Source organism: Hydra viridissima, unplaced genomic scaffold, assembly GCF_058129835.1.
Source record: "Hydra viridissima isolate aposymbiotic clone 2 unplaced genomic scaffold, HvirCarnegie_v1 scaffold_9, whole genome shotgun sequence".
Taxonomy (NCBI): Eukaryota; Metazoa; Cnidaria; class Hydrozoa; order Anthoathecata; family Hydridae; genus Hydra; species Hydra viridissima.
Genome location: NW_028324308.1, coordinates 14,404,862 through 14,427,696, shown reverse-complemented (window position 1 = coordinate 14,427,696; position 22,835 = coordinate 14,404,862). Strand labels below are relative to the sequence as shown.

Below are 22,835 nucleotides of genomic sequence, written 5' to 3'. Positions count from 1 at the left end.
CTTCTCAACCTGGGGTAGAATATGACAAGAAGAAAAATTTCCAATAAGATAAGCAAGTTAATTTGTTGAAAATCTATTGAACCTCACTGCTTACCTTTCAATTTGAGAAATCAGAACCGTTCATAATTTTCTTACAAGCACTTCTTCTCTTCTTAATCTGTTCCTCTTGAAAATATAGATATATATATAAAAAAAAAGTTATCAGTACCAATAGCTCATTTTAAGCATCTTTTTCCAGATGCCTTAAGTTAGTTCCCAAAAAAGGATTTCTTAGAACTAATTAATTTTATTCCTTTTATAGCCACGAATTTTACATGAAAATTCAAGAGCAGGCACTGACACTAGCCAAAGAGATACCATTTCTAACTTAACCTCAATCACTACACATATTATTTTATTATTGGTACACCTCTTATTTGTTTTGGAAATTGCTCCAAAACTGGATATGCTTATATAAGCTTGCTATTTTTCAAAAGGCTATCCTTAGGAAATCCAACAAACAAGGTTTTAAAAATCAAGTCTTACTTTTTTATAAAAAAAGACAAACTCATTTGAAAAAGTAAAAACCATAGCTGTATAAAAAAGCATCAAACTTTAAACCACATTTTTTAAATTGAGGTTTCACCACTTTTTCACTTTTGGTTTTAAATATAATCAAACAAATCTTTAAAATGTCTGGTTAGTTTTGAACCAGGTTAAAGTTCTTTCTTATCTCTAATGAAATGAGAAAATTGCCTAGCCTTTTTTTAGGTTTCAACAGAATAAGATATTTTGACAAATGTGAGCAAGTTTTAAAGCTAGATATGAGCCCTATCACAATCTTAGATGTGTGGTCTGCTCAACGTTTTTAACTAATTATCAACTACATTACTTAAAATATAATGGTGGTTACTGAAAAGTTCCAGCCATAAAAGTTTGGTATGGTCACATGTACAAGGAAGATTCATTGTACTTATTTCAATATTTCTTCTTTATTCGTAAAATTCATAGGGTAAATAGAGTCAGTCATCGTATAATTTTAATCTTGTAATCTTCAACATCACATTATAACTCAATTTTGTTGTATTAGTTCAATGAAATACTTTACAAACTATAAAAGTCTGAAAAGAATTTGAACGTGATGTGTGGTTGCAAAGTTTATTTTAAATAAGGATCATGAGGTGAAGTGAATAGTCGAGACAAATTGTATTCATAGACAGCCTTAGTAAAAGTTTGTCGAAAATTTTTGTCATTTCAAGCAACTCAGATATTATCACTTGATCATGCTAATCTCGTCCAAAATAAATTAGCACCACTAGTGCTGTTTCATTTTGGACAATCAATCAACAATTCTTTGTAAACTTTTTAACTATTTAGTTGCCTATAATTTAAAAATTTTTTAAAAGTTCATTTTTAACGGACGATCCTTTTTAACTCTAATTCCTATTTGGAGCGTCGCTTGTCTTTTCTTTATTTAAAGAAAATCTAATTTAAATTTTTCATATGAAATATAAAAAATATAAAAACAAAATAAAATGTCTGTTCATTAGGGCATAAATCCTATAAAAGATATGTGACTTCATGGCCGTAGACAAGTGGTGGCTTGGGGGGGGGGGGGGGCTAAGCCCCCCACTTTTCGATTTGTTGCGCCTCTGATAATATTTTTACAAGCAATTTGAAAACATTTATAAAATCTTCGTTATTTAAATATCTATAACTAATTTCTTTATTTGCGAAACAACTATGAAAAAATATTTCGCAATTAAATGAATAATAATAAAAATAAAAATACCGCAAATATGTAAACTTTAGTAAATAACTGCAAATTTTACATTTCGAATAAAAAAAAAAGAACTCGTTGTATAGAACTTCTTAAAACGTGGTATTGAACTTGCTACAACTAATAAAAAGTTGTTTTGTTCATGTAAGGCGTTTTTTTTTTTAAATAAATTTTTTTTCAAGAAGATATATTTCGAAGCTATAGAAATGACAATTGGCAGTATTCAATCTAGATTTGAACAACAAGGATATGTAATGCTTCAAAAGATAGAATCAGTACTTATAAATGTTTCATCTGAAGGTAGGTCAATAAAAAGCGAAGTTCTTGATTACAATGCTACAGATTTGAATGCTTCAAGACTGCATGCACAATTGAATGGATTTCCTATAAACTTTATTGTTATTTATTTAACAATTACGACTGTTAGTGTATCTCAAATTGACTAACATATGCACTAAAATGCGTATTTTTATGCACGTTATATTATTAATTAATTAATTATAACACATAATTTTTTGTGTATTACAGCGAAGCAAATGAAATTGAAAAGGAATCATTATCAGAAATCAGGAAGTTGATAAAACTTCTTCTTCTGATACCAGCAACAAACGCAACTAGCGAAAGAGCTTTCAGCACACTAAGAAGAATCAAAACTTGATTAAGAAGTACCTTGAACCAAGCACAGTTAAACTGGTTTATGCTGTTAAATATACACACACAAAAAACTGATGAACTTAACATAATAGATATAGCCAATGATTTTTGTAGCCGAAGTGAAGGTAGAAAAACTGTTTCTGGACAATTTAGAAAAAAAATCTAGAAACTGCTGTAATGTTTTATAAAATTCTTAAACTACATAAAACTTGAAGTTTATAAAAGTAACCAAAATTGGGTTTCTGTTTCTGATCTATATTTTAATTTCCGAATCACTTACGCATTCGTAAATTCGTAAATTTTTAGGCCGAACTTTACTTCATATTATTAAAAATATTTTTAGGTAATAAGTAACTTCAAAGACCTTCAAGATATCACATTTAAAAAAGTTAGTGTAATGCATACAGTATAGGCATTACTACAGAGTTCCGAAGAATTTTTTTGTTAAGAGACATGTTATTTGCGCCCCTACTCTTTCTAGCCCCCCCCTCCCCCCAGGTTAAATAAGTTATCTAGGCCATGGACTTAAAACCATTGCAATACATATTATAAATATTATTGTTTTAAGTAATGTTCAGTTCACTGATCTCAAAATATAACTTTCACTGATCTCAAAGTATTATTATATAGTTATAGTTATAATATTGTTATATAGTTATATTATAGTTCACTGATTTCAATATATTATATTTTGAGATCAGTGGTTCAGTAACATGCAATTGTTTACAGAAAACCGTGGCCTCCTATACCCTCACTAAGTTGGTGCACCGTTATACAAATTTTGTTTTTTAAAAAGTAGCGGTTTTTTTTCTTACCAACTTCTGTTTGAAAAAAGAAATGTAAATCCTAGTTATCTTTCAGATGTAAATAGGTACGTAAAGTGCAAATATAAAGTCAATATATATTTAAACAAAAAACAAAAAATGCATTTAACTTTACTTATTACGTTAAAATTATGATGTAATGCACAGAATATTAAAACTCTGAAGGTAAGAAGCTTTTGCTAGCAACAAATTCACCTGGTGATTTTATTTTATAAGATACCATTTACTTGGAGATATTTGTAAGGTTTGAAACTAATTGTATTTTATGACAAGTTACTTTACAATCTTTTTTCTTAGCATTAAAAATGTAGTGGTCTTCTCTTTTTTAAAGGTTTCTTCCTGATCCAACATAACTTTCAGTTTTGCCAGTATGTTGATCTTCTTTCACCAATATAATTGAGTTTTTACCATTTAAAATATCTTCCAATGCTTCTGTGAGACTCTCCTTTGTGAGCAGCCTTTATAATTCTTCCAATTTCTATGTCAGTCAGTTATTTTTTAAAATATTGAATGTGGCCTTTTTTTTTAAAGAAACTGATAATACAAATTTTTGATTTATATAAATATACCTCTTCTGTTCTGTTGTGTTCTCTACCACATTCAATGGTTCTTTTTTAACTTGAATATCCATTTTAACTTCAAAAGTAAAAAACGATTTTATTGTGACTTTTTTTTACCGAGCTGTATCTCTATCACATTTTTTTCAAGTTTAATAAGATGGCGATTGTGCGTATCAAATTTTGTTGATAGGCTGTCCATTTGTGTTATATGTAGCTTAGTATATAATTTTTTGCTTAACCATCTGTTCTAGAGAATTACATGTTATATAATGCATCATTATTTGACTGATGCTATATAATAGTAAAAATAAATAACACCACACATTTCTGAGAAAGATTTTAGTTCATTGCTTTAATTGTCATAACCCTTGTAACCATATTTTTTACATATGAATCTCTTCGTTTGTTATGCACCAATTATTATAGGTTGTAAAAGCCATTAGTTAGACTGTTCTTCAAATTGGCTGCAAAGTTGAAACTCTACCACTCCTGATTTTTTACATCAATCATATGTATTAGTAAACTCTAAATTTATGTTGTCAAATAAATCTGAACTAAATGCTAAGTATGTATATTTTCAATTTAGAATGTAAATTTTTTTTTTTGCTTTTTTAAAATAATTTTAGCAAAGTCAGCAACTATGGTAGTAAATTGCAACTGCTTTATAGATAAAATTATCATATTCTAATATGGTAACAGGTTTCAAATAATCTACATGTGCAGATTGCCAGATAAATAACAGTATCAGATCAAAATCAAAATAAAGTTCCCATTATTGAAGTTATAATTACAAAATTTCAGAGAGAATGAAATTGGCTGTAAAAGTGAAATATAAATGGGATCAGTTGGTAAAAAAGAGGCTGCAAGACAGAAACAATGACAGAGAAAAAGCAGAATAAATCTAAGAGAGTTAGAATTGTAAGTGTATAGGCTTTAGTTCTATTATCTCATGAGATACAGTTGGAGTCAGACAATGTTGACAAAAATAAAATCAATAATTATTCACCGAACATACAAAAAATTTCTAAAATAAAAACACTAAAAGAGATCATTGGTCATTTGTCAGCCTTAACATTTGGTTTGTGAGTAGCAGAGCAGCTGCATGAATAAAAATACTGCAAAAATTTAGAGCAATGGTATCAGCTATTTTCCCTGATGATATAAAGGAGATTTAAGTTAACCCATGCAGTCAAGCTAGTTGGGTGAATCTTGCAAGCTGATCCCTATAAGTTGGTGCTCGGAGCATGGATCAGTGAAACAGCATGTCAAGAATTTGAAGTTATTAGCAGAGCTTACCATAAGAATTAATTCTGTCATGTAGTTTGAAATTAAGATAATGTTCTTTGTTTAGGAAAAAAGAAATGAAGTTATATATATATATATATATATATATATATATATATATATATATATATATATATATATATATATATATATATATATATATATATATATATATATATATGTATATATATATATATATATATATATATATATATATATATATATATATATATATATATATATATATATATATATATATATATGTAATTTGATACTAAATAAAGTATTTCAGGTGCATAGAAGTACTATTAGAATTATAGATGTACCTCTTTACTGCTTTGTATCCAGAGTTAAATATTTTAAATGTGATAGTGAAAATCTGTGGATACTATTTAAATCTTGATTCGGATATATAATAATAAAAATTTATAATTTAGAATTTTTTAAATAAGATTATTTCTTCCCTTTATTGCTCTTTTACAGTTTGATTGAATAAATTTTCAGTGTTTTATTTCCTACGTAATTTTATTTATTTTCTAAAATATAAAGTTCCCACTATTTAGTTTAGGTGGAGAAGTTTTTCATGATTGTTGCAAAAGTAAAACTGTAAGAAATATCATAGATATCAGTGGATCACTTGGAGATAAAAATGCAAAACAAGTAGCATCTGGATTGTTAAAATGTAAAATGGATTGTGAAACATTGTAAGTGGAGAGCAGTTCAAGTTGTCTATGGGTGGAATTTTTCTCTCTGTTACAGTTAGAAGTCAAAAAGAAAGAAAACAGATCTCATTCAAAAATATTATGGAGCTATTAAATGTATTAGAACTCTCTAAAAGGAAAACCAATAAATTATGTTCTACTTTATGCAGTGATCTAACAGGTATTGTAGAACCAAGCATTAATATTAAAATGACTGAATTGCAAAACCCTATATGAATGTAAAACATAGAAGCTTCTTGAAGGTGATCAAATAGCCATTAGATATAAATTTTATGTAAAGAATATAACCGAGTTTATCAAATTTTAAATTGAAGAAAGAGGTATTAATTATCTTAATACAGCGGTAAGAATATCTTGAGATGGTGGTCAAAATTTCTTAAAATTAATTATTAATATTTTTAATCCAAAAAATTAAAAAAAAAAAAAAAAAATTTTATCAACTCTTAATTTTGAAGAAGTGATTTTTAGTCTGGCATTCAATGTGTGCAGTGTGCAGGCAGTGTTTTTGGGCTTTCAAGTTGCTCTGAGAATTTTCTGACAATAAAAGTGAAAATATATTAAATCCTTGTTTAATTTACTTAAATGAAGATCAAGAAACTTTTCTTGAGCATATTGTTCCTCCACCTGAACTCCACATTATAATAGGAGTTGTGGATAAACTTTGTATTTTGCTTTTGTGTTTGGCCAGCTTGTCAAAACTGGTTGAAAACACATTACATATCAATTAGATGGTACCATGTTGTAGGTTTAAATGGAAACACTTCTAATATATTTATGTGCCTGTAAGATGTTTTGAAGAAGGATGTTACCTTATCTGCAACAGTTGATACTTTATCAATAAATAATTTTTTGCGCTAGTTTTCATTAGTGAAATCACTAGTGTTTGGTTTGGAACTGAGTTTAGACATTTCTGTTAAAATTGACTTCAAAGAGTTGATTGGTGAAAAGCTGTTTATCGCTAATTTAAAAAAATCAGTGTAAACTATAAAAGAACCATAGCACACAATTATGGAGAAAAGCTAAACTCTGCTGTAGTGAATTTAAATTTAAACAAACAATGGCACTAAAATCATTTGTGTTAAAAATGTATTTACATTATGGCTTTTTTGTAAATACAATAAATGTAAATGGCTTGGTTTGGCTTTATTAAAACTTTGGATGAAAAAAAAGCAAAAAATTGTATGTTTTGACTTGAAAATATGCGTATTTAGCACCTTGTTCAAATTTTTTTGACAACATAAACTGTGATTACTAATCTCTGTGATTAAATGTAAAAAAAATGAGGAATGGGAAGAGTTTCAACCAGGCAGTCAATTTGGAGAACAGTGGTTAATAGGTTCGTTTTTAAACTAAAATGAATCTTTAACTATAAGTATGCTTTATTCCTCATTTTTTAAGTATCATCAAATCATTTTTGTATTATGTACTTCTTAGAGGTATCATAATAGCATTTTTAGCAAAATTCGCTAATTTTTTAAAATGTAAAAACTACTTTGCAAAGTTTAAGTTGGCCTTGTAATATATATTAAAACTGTCTAATTTTTTACTTTCATTTAATATTTTCTAATATAATTTTTTTTTAAATATATTTTAGGTTTTATTTAAAATGAGCTGGGCTCAAGATGAATGGAAGAATAACTTACCTCATATTGCAATTCAGAAGATTGATGCAATTGAACGCCAGAATGATCAGTTAAAACGCGAGCTACAGCAAAAAAAGTTTCTTCTAGAAAATTCAGAGGTTGCTCTGGAGCAGCAAAAAATAAAAACCACCCAGGAGAAAGCACAAAATGGAATACTTCGCAAAGATTTACAGGTTTTAGAAGAGCAGTTTAGAGAAAATGCAATAAGCAGAGAAAAAGTAATTAATTGTTTTTCTATTACCAAACTATAGTTCTTTATGTTTTTGGTAATTTAAACAAAAAATATTTAAGATGTTTTTGTCCCCAAAAAACTATAATGGCAAACAAGTTGCATCTGGGTATACCTTTGACTTTTTAACAGGTTTTGCATGACATTCAGACTAAGGAAAGTAGAATAAATTGCTTGGATGGGGAGCTAATAAAACTTAAAGCGTCACTTGAGCAAGAGTCTTTTAAGTTAACAAAATTACAAACTGAATATGAGCAAGAGGTTTTTGTACGAAATAAAGCTCAGGACCTCTTAAAGCAAAAAGATAATGGTAAGCAGTTTTTTTTATTCTAAAGTTAAATCTTTGTGGTGGTATATATTTTTAATGAAAAGCAGATTTTTTTTTAGATTCCTTTTTTTTTTTTAATAAAAAAAAATTTGCTTAAAGTCTTCAATTGCAAACAGTTTAATAACTTAATAACCTTAATTATCTTGAACATATTTTAATTATTGCTCCTCTTTAGATTTATTAAGCTAAAAATTACAAATAATATATTTATAATATAAAATTACAAGTTGAATGTATTTTTTTTTAGATATAGAGAAGTTGAAGCAAAGATTGAGCAGCTCTTCTGAAGATATCTTTAAACAGTCAAATGTTTCACAGATGGTATAAAGCAAGTTTGACACAATAATTTAAATAATCATACTCAGTGCTCTTACAGCAAAATATTAAAACATTAGAGAAGAAAAAAAAAACATTTTATATAATTACCTTTCTAAACTCTGGCAATTAAAACTATGTAAAACATTGATTTCCTATTTAAGTGTCTTTATCTCCTCCTATTATTGTAAACAAAAGATCTTAATAAAATAATTTCTATGATCAGTTTTATAAATCCAAGCCATGTAATATTTTTAACAATTACATGGAACAATAAAAATTGCACTGAGTGTATTAACTACCTATTTATTAGAACGCTAGGGATCATTTCCTTTTTTTGAGTATTGGTATACATATAACAGAATATAGTTTTAAATTTAATTAATCTTAAAATATTTTTCCAAAATTTCTGTTTTTTAATTTTAATTACAATATAAACTTAAGTAGGTCTACTAAAATATATTTTGTGCTAGATATCCTCAATGTGTTTAAATTAATTAATTTGGCTTTTTCTGTAACTGTTTGTCAATTCTTTTTTTTTTTAATAGATGGCTGTTGATACCCTCATATCTTTTGATGAACCCATCATGCAAACTTCTCATAGTACTTGTAATGAAAATTTGGAGCCTCCTTTATCTGAATCTATGAAGAAAAGCTCCAATTCTTCTTACAACATCTTTGGTGACATTGAATTAAAGCAAACAAGCTGTGAACCTGCGTCTAATGAGTTATGGAAGAAGCAGTTAATAGATTTAAATGAAAAACTTAAATTGAAACAATCAGAAATAACAAAACTCCAACAGCAATATACAGAAACATGTTTTTTCTTGGATAAGTTAAAAACTGAGTTCAACGTCAATTTATCTGAGATGAACAAAGTCACTGATGAAATTATGAAGGTAAAGCCTAATTCCTTATAGAAAAGTAATTTCTGTTAAAAGCCAGTTTTTTATTAAAAAACATAATGAAAAATACATGGTAAATGCAATTTTTCTTAATCTAGCGCTTACTTTGAAAACAAAAAAACCATTTTGCACAGATTTTTTCTTTTTTATCATCCTTAATTCCTACAAAGGCCAAGAAATCTCCATTTTTGCCCAGTTTTTAAAGAGTAATCTCAAATTCTTCTAAAAATTTTTTAATAATCCTTTCTAAAAATTAATATTTAATTAAAAAAAAAAAAATATTAAAGCTAGGAAAGTTCTTGAAAAAGTTAAATAATTATGTTTAAAAAAAAAACATTAAGTACATCAATGCAAAAGCATGCAGTAGAGAATACTTTTTTAATATACAATTAACCATAATACACAATCATGATATTAACAATTTTCTATGATCATTTTCTCTGACATTTCTGCTATGCTTTTTTAAACTGATCTAGAATTACTTATATTTGCCTTTTCTTTTTTGAGCAGATTTTATTTACAAGGTATTGTGCTAATTTGACTGGTGAGTTTTTCATGTCTGTTGTTGATGATTTCTTAAACAGTCATTAGCAACATCAAGGTCATTAATAGCTTCGTTGAATTCCAAGTTGTAATAATTATGTTTCCAAAACTCAGGAGGAGTTCTCATTCATTGTGTTTCAACTTATCAGATGCCTTGGTCTAAATCCTATTGTTATAATGAATATTGCTCAATCTGAGGCTGTGTACTCTTTTAATATTATAACTTTCCATGCTTTCCTGAACTAAAATTGCAAAAGTTAGCAAACCTGATTCAAGAAACTAGGTGTGTCAGAAAGTGAATTTACAATCTTTATGATGTCATTACTTTTTCTACATTGAGTTAACTTTAGTTTTGTTCATCAGGAGATAGAATTTCAGCTTAATCATAAATCTCACATGGTAAACTATTCCTCCTGGAATGTGAACCTAAAATCTATCAGATTGAACCATCAAAGTACAGCTAAATTCCTGATAGTACTATTGGATCTTTCATCTTTTAGACAATTTTTATTTACAATTAATGATATCAAATAACTCTTTACGTAAGCAACGTTTAATTGCAATTAATAAAATCAGATAATTGTTTACATAAATATTTAAGTTGTTAATCAAGAATTTTCTACCTAAAAGAACCCTTTAAAAAATCTTCTTTCTTTCCTGTTTTAAACACAATCAGTGACTGAAGTTGCAGAACAAATCAGTAAAACTTGCTTTTTTCTAAATACATTAAAGTTAATCATCATCCTGCAGAACTAAGCTTGAACTTAATTTTTTATCATGTATCCATATTCCAGGTTATTAGTCTCTTCAACCTCCAAAATTTGACATTTGTTTCATAGAAGTTCAAAAAGTTTCTTATCCAATCCTAGCTAATTAAGGTGCATGCACTTTAATGCTTTCCAGTATTTGCAGATGATGAATCTAAACAAAGACATTAAACTTTGTCCTTTAGGGCACAGTTTCTCATCTTTTTTTATCTTTAACTTTTACTAGTTTACTTTTTGTCACTACTTTTATCTTTAACTTCATAGGACACAGTTGCCAAAAATTCCTAAAGTTTTTAAATTTAAAACTTTCCTTAACATTCTTCAAAAAATGCCCTCATTTTTTATTAGATATTTAAATATGATTTATTTTTATTTTTAAAAAATTTCAAAGTTAAAACAATAATATTAAGAAGAGAGCCCATTAAAAAAATTTTTATAAAGCCTTTCAAGTTATTAAGTTTACAGAAAAAATTAGACAAATTAAACAATGTTAACCTCTTTATAATAGTTAGAAATAAATACAATCTTTATATAAAGTAGGGAACTGTGCAGAACATGATGCCTTCTTTGTAAAAAGATTTTTTTCATGACTATAATTTGAATAGCTTTAATATACAGCTTAGGACAAATGCAGAGGAAAAGCAATTGCAAAATGAAGAGCTTCAGAGAAATTTAAAAATCCTACAACAGCAGTATGACTGTGAGCGACATAACTCAAAAGCTGCTCTCAAAGCTCAAGAAACACGAATGAAAGAACAAGAAAAGGAAATGAGGCAAGAAAATGATGACATTTTTAAATATATAATTGCAGTAGATTTCCTGTCTAATTCTTGTTTATTCAATATTATAGGGAAGAAATGGCTCGTGATCAGCAGCTTATGAAAAATCAACTCAATCAAATGCAAATTGAATTTTCAGAAATACAGAAAAAATGGAATGACAGTGTGCATGAATATAAAATTCTTGAAAGAAATCTTTTTCAAGTAAATCAAGATAGGGATTCCCTAAAACTCTATGTTGAGGAGCAAAAACAAGAGATGGTTTTACTAAAATCAAATCATTTGCATTCACTCAATGAACTCAAACAGGAGTTGGAAAAGGCATATGCAAAAGAAGTAACTGTTTATCAAAATAAGGCAGAAGAAAAAGTTAGAGAGCTTGCTGCTGTGACAGAAGAGTGTAAAATGCAAAAAAATGAGCTGTTGAATATAAATAAAAGCTTTAATGAACTCAAAAATAATAAAAATGAGCTAGAAGAAATCAAGACAGGCTTGGAAAAGCAAATTTTGCAACTGAATCATGCCATTGAAGAGAATAATCTAATTGCTAGAGCACAGCTTTTAGAGTTGGAGAAGCAAATGACTAAAAAATTAGCTGATATAAGCGATCATAATATATTTTTATCACAATCAGTTGATGAAAATGTAAACAAAGTTAAGGAACTAACAAAAGACCTTGAACAAAAAAAACATTTGTCTGATGACCTTAAAAGCCAACGGGATTCCTATGAATTTAAATTATCCAAGTTGTTAAAAGAAAAAAGTGATGTTGATAAAGAGTTTGCTATGTTTGTTAGTTGTGCTGAAAAAAGAGAAAAAGATTTGGAAGCACTAGTTGAAAAATTAGTTCTTTCTGAAAAGCTTGTAAAAGAGCAAGAGTGCATTCTTAAAGATACTAATGAAAAATTGAATAATGAACTAGTTATCTGCAAGAATGCATCTTGTGATTTAGCACTATCTGCTTCAAAAAAAGATCAGGAGCTCTTGACTGCTGTTGATAGACTAGAAGAGCATAGAAAAATAGTTTTTGAACTTGAACACAAGCTGACAGAACAAAATAGTTGTTTGGAGCAGCTCATGCATGAAAGAAATGTTTTAAAGGATGATTTGCAGAAAAAGCCTATGGAGTTATCAGCATTGTTGCAAGAAAAAGATGCTAAGATATTATATCTAACAGAAGAACTTGACAAACAGCAAGGGAAAAATGATGATGTTGTTAAATCCTTCAATCAAGTTTTAGAAGAAAAAGCTCTTCTAAAATCTGAATTAGATGAAAAGCTTGTTCTTCTGAACATAAAAACAACTGAACTTGAAGAATTAAAATGTCATTTATTTGATATTCGTAGTGAAGAAAAAATCAGAATTGATCAACTGTCAAAAGAGTTGGAGGAAAAGTTAGAAAAAATAAGTTGCTTAGAGGTCAAAGAGCAGGAAAATCGATGTGAGTGGGAAAGAGAACTAAAAATAAAATCAGATCTTCTAGATAAAAATCAAGTTTATATATCTGACCTAAATGAAACTGTGAAAAAGTTAGAACTGGTTCATGTTCAGAAGAATGACCAAATATCTAAATTAATGATAGACTTGGAAGTTGCATTTAAAAATTTAAGTGCTGAGCAAGAGCTGCAACAGAAGGCTGATAAACAAAATGCAATACTTAAAGAGCTCTATGATCAATCTCAAGAATCACTACAGAGTAAATGTTCAGAAATGAAAGCCATGGAGCAGGTTTTTCATGATCAGGTACCAAGGTTTTTTTTTTTGTGTTTTTTATTTTTTTATGGTGCTGAGGTGTTTACTTTTATTTTATCTCAGAAAAAAAAAACTCTTTAATTAGTCACATGTTGCTTTCTATGAGTTTTTAAAATCACAATTTCCAATACTTGTATTTTCCATTTCTTTTAGTATGAGATTTTGAAGGAGGATTTGCACCATCAGACAGAGAGCTGCAATAGTTTGGTTGAGCAAATTCAAGCTATGCTTGAAACTATAAAGGTGTTGGAAAATACAAAGACTCGTCTTGAGTTTAATATTTCTGTGATGGTGGAAGATAATGAGCAGTTGATTAGTGACAAGTCAGAATTGGCTTGTAAAGTTGAAGAAAAGGAAGCACAAATAAAAGAAATAAGCCATAAGTATGATGTCACTTCTAATCAACTAAATGAAGCTTCTAGCTTGTTACATTTTAAGGAACAGGAGTTCAATTTATTGCAGCAAGAATTTCAAAAATTGGAACAAGACAGTATTTTCAAAGAAACTGACCTTAAAGTTTACATAAAAGAGCTTAAAATGAAGAATGAAGAAATTGATAAAGAGCTCTTACTTATAAGCAAGCAGGCTGACCTATTAAAAGAGCAAAACAAAGATCATACTAAGCACTATGATATTATTTCTAAAGATCTAGCTGAGATAAGTGTAATGCATGATGATGTCTGTATTGAGAGAAACCAACTTGTAGTAGATGTTAAATTGTTAAAGGAAGAAATGAAAGAAACAATCGGTCTAATGCAAAGTAAGGAATCATCTTTGCAGCAACTGATAAATGACTTAGAATCATTGCGTGAGGATCTTCAGTTGAAAACAAAGTTGTATGAAGATTTATTAAGCGAACGCAACCAATTAAAAAAAGAGCTAGAAGTTGCTGAAAATGAACTTCAGCAAGCAAGATTGTCATTTGATGAAAAGGTAGAGAGCCTCAAATCTTTAACACTTGAATTTGATGTTAAGGAGAAAAGCATGCAGGAGCTGTTAGTTAATAAAGATAATACTATTTTAGAGTTGGAGTTGACTATTAGTAAATTACAAAAGACGCTTTCTACACTTGAAGAAGATGTGACATCAAAGAAAGAAGAGTTACAGAGATCTGCTGAAACCATAATAGAGCTGCAAAAAAACTTAAAGCAAAATCAAAATGAGTTGTTATTGCTGAAAGAAAGTAAAGAGAATGTTGACAATCAAGTTGAAAAGCTCTCTGCTAGGATAAATTACTTAGAAAGTGAGATTAATTCAAAAGACAGACAACTGCATGATGCTGAAAGTGAGATGGAAAAAAACCTTGATATTTTTGAAGAAAGACTATCAAAGAAAGTTGCTGAATTGCTCTCAGCAGAAGAGAAAAATAAAAAGTATGAAGATGAACTTCAAAGGATAAATTCTGATCTATTACATGTGTCGGAGGATTTAAACATATGTATGTCTGAAAAAGTTGAAACTGAAAAACATTTATTTGTATTAACAATTAAAGTTCAATCACAAGAACACTGTATTGAAGAGAAAAACTTGTCATTAAAGGAAAGCGAACAACGTGTGGGAGAATTATTTTTGCAGTTGCAAAATGCCCTTAATTCAAATGAAGAGCAAGGAGTTATTTTCTCCTCTAAATATGAAGAGCTTGAATTAAGAGCTGAAAGTTATCTCAAAGAGATTAACCTCATACAGAAATTTAAAGCAGAACTAGAAGGAGATTTAGAGAAGTCTAGAAAGCTAGCTGAATTAAAAGAACTAGATAATAAAAATTTAATAGTAAATATTACTGATTTGATAGAACAGTTAAAGGAGAAAGATACAAAAATAAATACTCTTTTAGAACAGCATGAGCAAATTAAGTTATTACTTGATCATTCCAAATCTCATTCTGAGAAGTTACAGATGACTCTTAATAGCACAGAGCAAGAAAAAAAAGATTTGGAGGTAAGCACTGAGGCAATCACAATCGTTAATAAAAATCTAACTAATCTAGTGGATAGTTTGACATTAGAGTTAAAGGCAAAAGCTGAGAATATTATTGCCATAGAAAAAACTCTTGATTCCATGGTTACTTGCAATGAAGACCTAAACAAAAAATATGCTGAGCTGGCTGAAAAATGCACATCATTGAGCAAGAAGTTTAGCAGTCTTTTGACTGAAAAAGACTTAATTGAACAATTTCTAGCTACTGCAACTGAACAAAAGACTTTTGCAGAAGGGATGATACTGACCTTGGAAACTAAATATGCTTCAAGTGAACAAGAAAAGTTAAACATTTTGAAGATGAACGTTGATCTTAAAGAAGAGATTGACAGATGTAAATCAGAGCTCAAAGCTGCTCAAGTTCATAAAGCAGACTCAATAAGTTTAATTTCAAAGCGTGACGAATTAGTAAAAAATCTCTATGAAGATATTAAAAGTCTTCAAAATGATCTAGAGTCTAAAATTGAAGAGATGATTGAAATGGAACAATCTTTTGCAGAAGAAAAAAATGAACATAACAATATGCTACTTCAGCATGAAAATTGCATCTTAAGTAAGCAGTGTGAAATTGAAACTTTACAAAGAGAGAAAGAAGAAATGAAAAATCGACTTAAAAAAAATAAAGAAATAGTCACTTGTCTCACAGAGCAGATAAAACAAAATGATGATGCTTTGCTTAAACAAAAGTTGCAATCTGAAATGCAAATTAACCAGCATGTAGATCAGCTACAAAAATTGAATGAAGATGTTAAAGGCCTGGAATTGATTGTAAATGATCATAAGAGTCAATTAGAAATCTGCAGCAATACAGTTCAAGATCTTAATGTGCAGCTGTTAGAAAGTCAGGAAAGATATAAAATGCTGCAGCAAGAAAGGGAGGCTGAATCACACGATAAACTTATTCAAATTAATTGCAAAGATGCTGAATTAAGGGAAATACACGAGCTAATGAATACTATTCAAGATCAGTTAGAAATTGCTATTTTACAATTTAAAGAAGCAAGTTTACAATTGGGGCAGTCTAAAAAAGAGAGAAATAAGTTACAAAAAGAGTGTGATGTTTTAATTGAGAGTCAAGCTGATAGTAAAAAAACAAAAAATGAACAATGGGAAATAAAAGATGAAGAAAAATTACTGTATGAAAAGAAAATGCAAGAAACAATTGAAATATTTCAGTTAGAAAAAAATATGTTGCTAGAGGAGCAGCTTGCAATTAGTGCAACTCTAAAAATGAATGAAGAAGCTTTGAGTTGTTTACGAAAAGAATATCTGGATATAAATGAAAGTTTTAGATTGACCAGCGAAGAATTAGTTAGACAGAATGAACAATGTGTCACTTTGAATGAAAGAATTTGTGAAGGTTTTGAGAGAGAGAAGATTCAACAAAGCACAATTAAAGAATTGACTGATCATAATAGTGAATTACAAATTGAGAGACAAAATTTTATTGTAGAAGTTGAATGTTTACGTAGCTCTATTCTCAAAAATGATGATGTTATACAATCTTTATCAAAAGAAAAGGAAGACCTTAAATCTCAGAGAAATGCAATTTTAAGTGATAGAGATAGCTTATTTATTGAAAGTAAAGCTAAATCAGAAGAAATAAATAAATTGAACCACCAGTTAAATGATATTACAAGCCAACATTGTACTAGCACTAAATCACTCAATCTATTACTGGATGAATACAAAGTTAAGAATATTGAATTTTCAGAGAATATTTCAACTTTAGAGGCTAAAAAGAATATTCTTGATGTGGCAAATTCAGATCTTAAACAAACATGTGACAATCTTAAGTTATGCTTGCAAGAAGCATCGATAGGTTTTGCAGACCTACTACAGTTTTTGGAAGTGAAAGATCAACATCTAAAAAATCTGAGTAAAAACTATTTTAGTACCAAAGCAGATTTACAATGCAAGTTATCATTCCTATATGAAGTCGAGAATGAACAAACAAGCATTGAAAGTAATCTTTATGATGTTCAAGCAGTTATGAAAACACTCTCAGAAACTCATGACCAGCTCAGACAAAAGTTTAAAGAAATGCAAAAAAAAGAACATGGTGCAATATTAGAAAAGGAGAAGGTACAAAAACAGCTCAATGAACTTTCTTCTGAATATAGCAAAAACTCAGAACTTAGTATATTATCCCAAACAGAGTTACAAAAAGTCAAAAAAGATTTAGAGAGCAGTAACAATGAAAATCATCAACTATTTGTAAAATTAAGGGAGTTAGAGTCTTCAAAAACTCAACTTGAAAGTGAGTTAGAAATACTAAAAGGTAAAAATCAGCGCATTTGTGAGATGGAAGTTCAGTTAGGAATTAAATCTAGTGAATTAAAAACTATAAACGATCAGTTAAATGAACAAGAGGTTAAAAATGAAAAAATAAAAAAAGATCTCCTTTTGGAAAAACAGTCTTTAGCAGATAAACTAAACATTAGTGAACAAGAAAGGGTTTTTCTTGAAGGTAGTCTTATTAAGAAGGAGCAAATACTAAATGAATTTCAGGTTAAGTTGGACTGCACTGAAAATAGCGTTTTTGTTTTAGAAGAGAAACTCCAAGATCAAAGGAAACAATTTAATGAAGTTCATGCCCAACTTCAAATTGAATGTGAAAAAAATATTAATTTGCAGCAAGCATATGATAAGGAAAAATTAGGTATCTGTGTACTGGAAAATAAATTGAAAGATAACATTGAAAATACAATTCAAATTAACACAAAACTAGAAGAGCTAAGTGTTTCATATGAGGAAGTAATGGCATCCAAACAAAAGTTGCAAGATGAATTTCTAGCTTTAAAAAAAGAAAATGAAGAACTTTTTAAGAAGAACAATACTCATCTGAATGACTTGTTGTCTGACAAAGCTTTAATAAACCAATTAAATGACAAAGTTGAATGCTTGATTGGGGATTGCAAATCAATTGAAAAAGAAAGATTTGATAGTCAAGAGTTGGTTCACAATCAAGTATTACAAATTTCACAGCTAAAAAAAGAACTTTTCTTGAAGGAAGAAAATGTAACAGAGGTTGATCATCGATTCAAAGAATTAATAGAAGAACTAGAAAGATGGAAGGGCAAAGCAACAAAAGTAGAAAATGTAGTTGAATGTCTTAATTCTGAATTGCACAGCTGTAAAAATGTTATAGTTCTGAAAGAAATGTTACTGCCTGATAAAGAATCTGATTCTAAAGAGGGATTTTTGATTTGTCAAACGCAGAATAAGCAGGAAAATCTTGATTTGTTACCAAGTTTAAACTCTGAAATGAGTATCATAGAAGAGTTTAAAACTTTTTTGTTTAATACTAAAATTAGTTTTGAAAAATTGTCTGAAAAAAATGAAACATTGAACAATAAGAATGCTAAAATGAAAAAAGAACTTTTGGAAAAAGCACAACTTTATAATGAACTGCACAATAATTTTGAAACCTTAGTTGAGAAAAATTCTGAGTTGTATTTAAAGATTGGGATGATTCAAAGTGAAATGGATGATTTAATCAGGGAAAAAGATAATCTTCTTGTACAAAACAGTCACTTAAGTGGACAATTAGCTGAAGTTGTTTCTGAAAAAAAAGAAAAAGATGAGGCATATTTTACTCTCTGTAAAAAAAACGAAACTTTGCAGGGACAGATTAGATCATTGGAAAGCGAAATCCTTTCCATGGAAGAAATGTCTAAAGTTAAAAATGACAAAATATTGAGCTTAACATCAGCTGAAAGCAATTTGGCCAAGAGTTTAGGTGTTTTGAAAGTAGAACTTGAGGAAACTAAAGAAACAAGTCAAAAACTAAAGGAAAAGGTTGAACATGAACAAAAAGTCAATAACCATTTGAAGAGTACTGTTTCAGAGTATGAAGTTCAAATAAAAGAACTTACTAAGCAAGAAGAAGATTTGTTGAACATCAAATTAATGTTGGAATTGAAGTGTAATGATTTAAATCAGTCTCTTCAAAATTTGCAAATTGGGAAAGATGAAATCTCCGAACAGTTGTTGGTGGCAAAGAAGGAGTTGTCCGAAGATAAAGAAATTCATTTAATTGTTTTAAATGAAAAAGATTCTTTAAATGCAGAAGTTAAGTGTTTGAAGGAGGAGTTAAATGATGCCAAACAATCATTGGAATACCTCAGCACAGTAAAAGATGAGTTCAGTAGTCAGTTAAAACTTAAGTGTCAAGAACTTAATGAATTAACAGAAAAACATCTGGAGGAAAAGAAAATGTTAGATGCAACTATTATTGAAATGGATTTGAAGAAAGAACAAACAAAAATCCACCTTGATACCTTAATAAAAGAAAAGATTGCTCAAGATGTAGATTTGCAAGCTAAAATAAATGAAATTAGCTTCCTTAAAGAATCTGTTGAGAAACATGTTTCTGAAATAAGCAGACTGGAGAAAATTTATTGTGAAGAACTTGATAAAAACGTTTTGGCAAATGCTGATTTATCAATTTTAAGAAGTAGCACTGATGAATTGCAGATAATGCTGGACAATGAAAGAAAAGCAGCACAAAGTATGCAGCTCAAGTTGGATAAAACAAATCAAACAGTTTATAAACTAGAAAAGGATCTAGTAAGCATGACAAGTAATCATTTACTGAAAACCAAAGAATGCAATGAAGTTTCTGAAAAGCTTTCAAGTGTGCTCTCAGAATTAAATCTGCAAATAGAGAAAACTCTGTCTAAACAATCAAAGTTAGACCAAATAAAGCATACTTTGTTAAAAAACGAAACTAATAAAGAAGAAACTGATCTTGGAGAGTTGACAGACTTCAACTCTCTCATTCTTCAGCTTCAAGAAAAAGTTGCTATAGTAAGTCTCATTTTTATGGTAAACGATTTCTTTACAAGTCACTGCGTTTTAATGTGTTTTTAATCATAATTAGTCTTACTCAAAAATCTTAAAAAATAAGGAAAGTAAGACGATATTAGCTTTAGAAATTGGCAAAATGATTTTTTAAACTTTTAGGTTATGTAAACTTGGGAAATGGTATTTTAAAAAATGTGTGAACATATTTTGATAAAACGTTTTTCATTACTAAATTTGCTGTAATATATGAAAATTGTAGAATTCTTAAAAATTTGTAACAAAAAAATTTAAAACATGAACACAAAAATATCTATATTTAAAAAATTGATTTTTTTTTTTACAGTTAGAAAGAGATCAATGCCGGGCCATCGAGAAAGCTGTGGAGGAAGAGCGTGTTCGTATTGTAGAGGCATCAAAACAATTTGTTATTGATCGTGAGAATGAAAATAAAAAAAGAAATCAAGACCTTGTCGATGAAATAGAAGCAAAAAATAAAAAGATTGAAAATTTGCTGAAAAAAGTTGTCAACCAAGAAGAACTTTGCAAACAATATGAATTTGCAATTGAAAAGGAAAAAGAAGCTTACAAAGAAGTTGTTAAGCAGTGTGAAGATCTTTTGAGAGTGATCCCCCAAGAGACTAAACCTTCGCGATTTAATGGCGATGAATTGCACGAGTTACGAGAAAGGCTGGATCGATTTAAGGAGCAAAATGAAAATCTAAAAATGGATCTTGCTAAAACTGTAGATGATTATGAAAAAGAACGATCTAAGGAAACCCATCAAGTTGAAAATTTGAAAAAAGAATGTGAAAACTTAAGGGCTCTGTGTCAGGAAAAAGATGCTGATCTCAAAAAACTAAAGTTGTTAAATAAAGAACCAGCGGCGAAATTAAAACAACTCGTAGATTTGCGTGAAAATTTATCAAAGCATAAAGAGAGGAACACTGAATTAGAACTAAAATATGAAGAACTAGAACAAAAATCTAAAATGATGTCTGATGATAAAGACAAAGAAATATCTTCTTTAATCAAGCAGTTGTCATTGTCAACGGAGACTAATAATCGTTTACAAAAACAGATCAAAGAACTTTTACTAAAATTAGCAGAGTTTGAAAAGCTAAATAAAGCAAACAATTCTTTACTCAAAGTAAGTCTAGTATCTCCAATTACTAAATCATTGTCTGGTTTGAGAGTTCTATCAAGTGAGGATGAAGAAAGTCACGCTACTAAAGTTGTTCAAACTCCAAAACGAGCAACACAAGATGCAATGTCAGGTAATGTGTTTTAAAAAACATGTTCGTTGTAGAAATTCACACAATTCTTGGAGAGGTTTTGTAAACAATTAAGTGTGATTAAATTTTTGAACAGTTATTTTATCTTTACCTATAGACAGTTCGGCTAAAAGAAGTCGACTAACTAGTGTAAAAGAAGAAGTATGCGAACCAAAACGAAAAACATCACCTGCAATTCATGCGAAGAGACGAAAGTCTTTACGGTTGGCTGCGAAACCGTATGCGAAAGATTTAAGTTCTTCAGACGAAGATGCAAGTTTTTTTTTTTTTTTTTTTTTTTTTTTTTTTTTTTTTTTTGACTAACAGATATTAAATGTTGGTGTTTGAATATTTCCAAGTTCTCATAGGGTTTTTTTTGTTTTTTTTTATATATATGCATTATAGTTGATAAAAAAACCAGTAGAATCTTGTGAAAAAGAGAACTTAGCTGCATCTTCTCGTGTTCCACATTTTTATTCTGAATCAACTCTCGGTCCAGTTCCTGCCCAATTGTCTCCTGTTGGAAATAAGAATCAAAGTTCTTCAACTGGTTTGAGTAAGAAAAATCTTCGAGAAATAAACACTCCTCTACACTGTAAGTTTTTCCTTCTGTTCTAATTACAGGTCAATATTTTTCTTGTATTCTAATGTTATTCTTATTAGAAACACTGGCCGGCAACAACAAAAGTCTTGCCCAATGATATTTGAACTTTATCAAAACATTTCATTAAAAATTACATTCATTTTTTTTAGCCATCACGTCCAGATTTTCATCAAACAATTTAGAAAATTTACTCAATTTTTTATGATTTTCAATGATGAAGAGTAATTCAGGGAAATTCTTCGAGTTGAGAAAAAAACTAATAAACTTTTTACTACAACTTTAATATACTTTTACTACAACTTAGTGCATAAAAACAGTTAATTAAATTTTGAATTCGGCAACAGCAAGAATAAACGGATTTCATGCTGTTGCTTCGATTTCGTCCGTAACTTCAATTTAAATTACAGAAAATGTAATTTTTTAATCATCAGTAATGTTCCTTCTCTGTTTCGTATATCAACCACATAAAACATAAGTGATCATCAAATCAACTGAACTACTTAGGAACAACTATAAAAGTTCATGGGGCAATATCGTTGTTGGCCTGTGTAAAATGTAACCTATTATCTGCTTAATGAAATTGGTATTTAATTTATAAAGTTCCCACAACTCGTGTCACGCGATCAAAAAGTGGAAGTTCTTTAAAAACTGAGCCGTCTCAGTTGAACAACCGGCCGGCAAGTGTGGCAAGTATTAGCGATATATCTGCGAAAAAAATAGACAGTCGAAAGCCTCTTAAAACTGAATTAGGATCTGAGGACGAAAAATGCAATATGCAATAATTTTAATTCTTTATTATTCTATATTTATAGCATTTATAAGATATTTAGTAAAATGTATATATTTTCAAGTAGAGATGTTTATAGATTAACATGAGTTTTGGTAATAAAAGTGAATTTGATATAAAAAACTTGTTTTTTAAATTAAAGCAAATTGTCGATGCTATGTCACTATTGCGATCTCAGATTGCCAGCTATCTTTATATTAGCTGTTTTAATATCTTCTCATTTGAAATAAGAGAGCACATTGGATTCCAGGTTAGCTAGTAAACCAAGTTGCAAGTTAGTAAAAATCTGCTCCGTCAACCTAAAATGTTAATCGATAGCACTG

The 22,835-nt window shown here is 29.1% G+C and overlaps 1 protein-coding gene and 1 pseudogene across 1 annotated transcript; both read left to right on the top strand.

The window, feature by feature from the left end:
• Positions 1-1,965: 1,965 nt before the first annotated feature.
• On the top strand, positions 1,966-5,789 carry LOC149884208 (uncharacterized; annotated as a pseudogene).
• LOC145185692 (uncharacterized) lies at positions 3,183-22,635 on the top strand. Its single transcript, XM_090098543.1, has 12 exons — positions 3,183-3,284; positions 7,398-7,664; positions 7,808-7,985; positions 8,251-8,324; positions 8,867-9,217; positions 11,152-11,306; positions 11,384-13,055; positions 13,218-19,853; positions 20,194-21,124; positions 21,240-21,394; positions 21,527-21,716; positions 22,326-22,635. The coding sequence occupies exons 2-12, from the start codon at positions 7,410-7,412 to the stop codon at positions 22,505-22,507; spliced, it is 10,779 nt and encodes a 3,592-aa protein (XP_089954669.1). The 5' UTR covers positions 3,183-3,284; positions 7,398-7,409; the 3' UTR covers positions 22,508-22,635.
• The last annotated feature ends 200 nt before the right edge of the window (positions 22,636-22,835 follow it).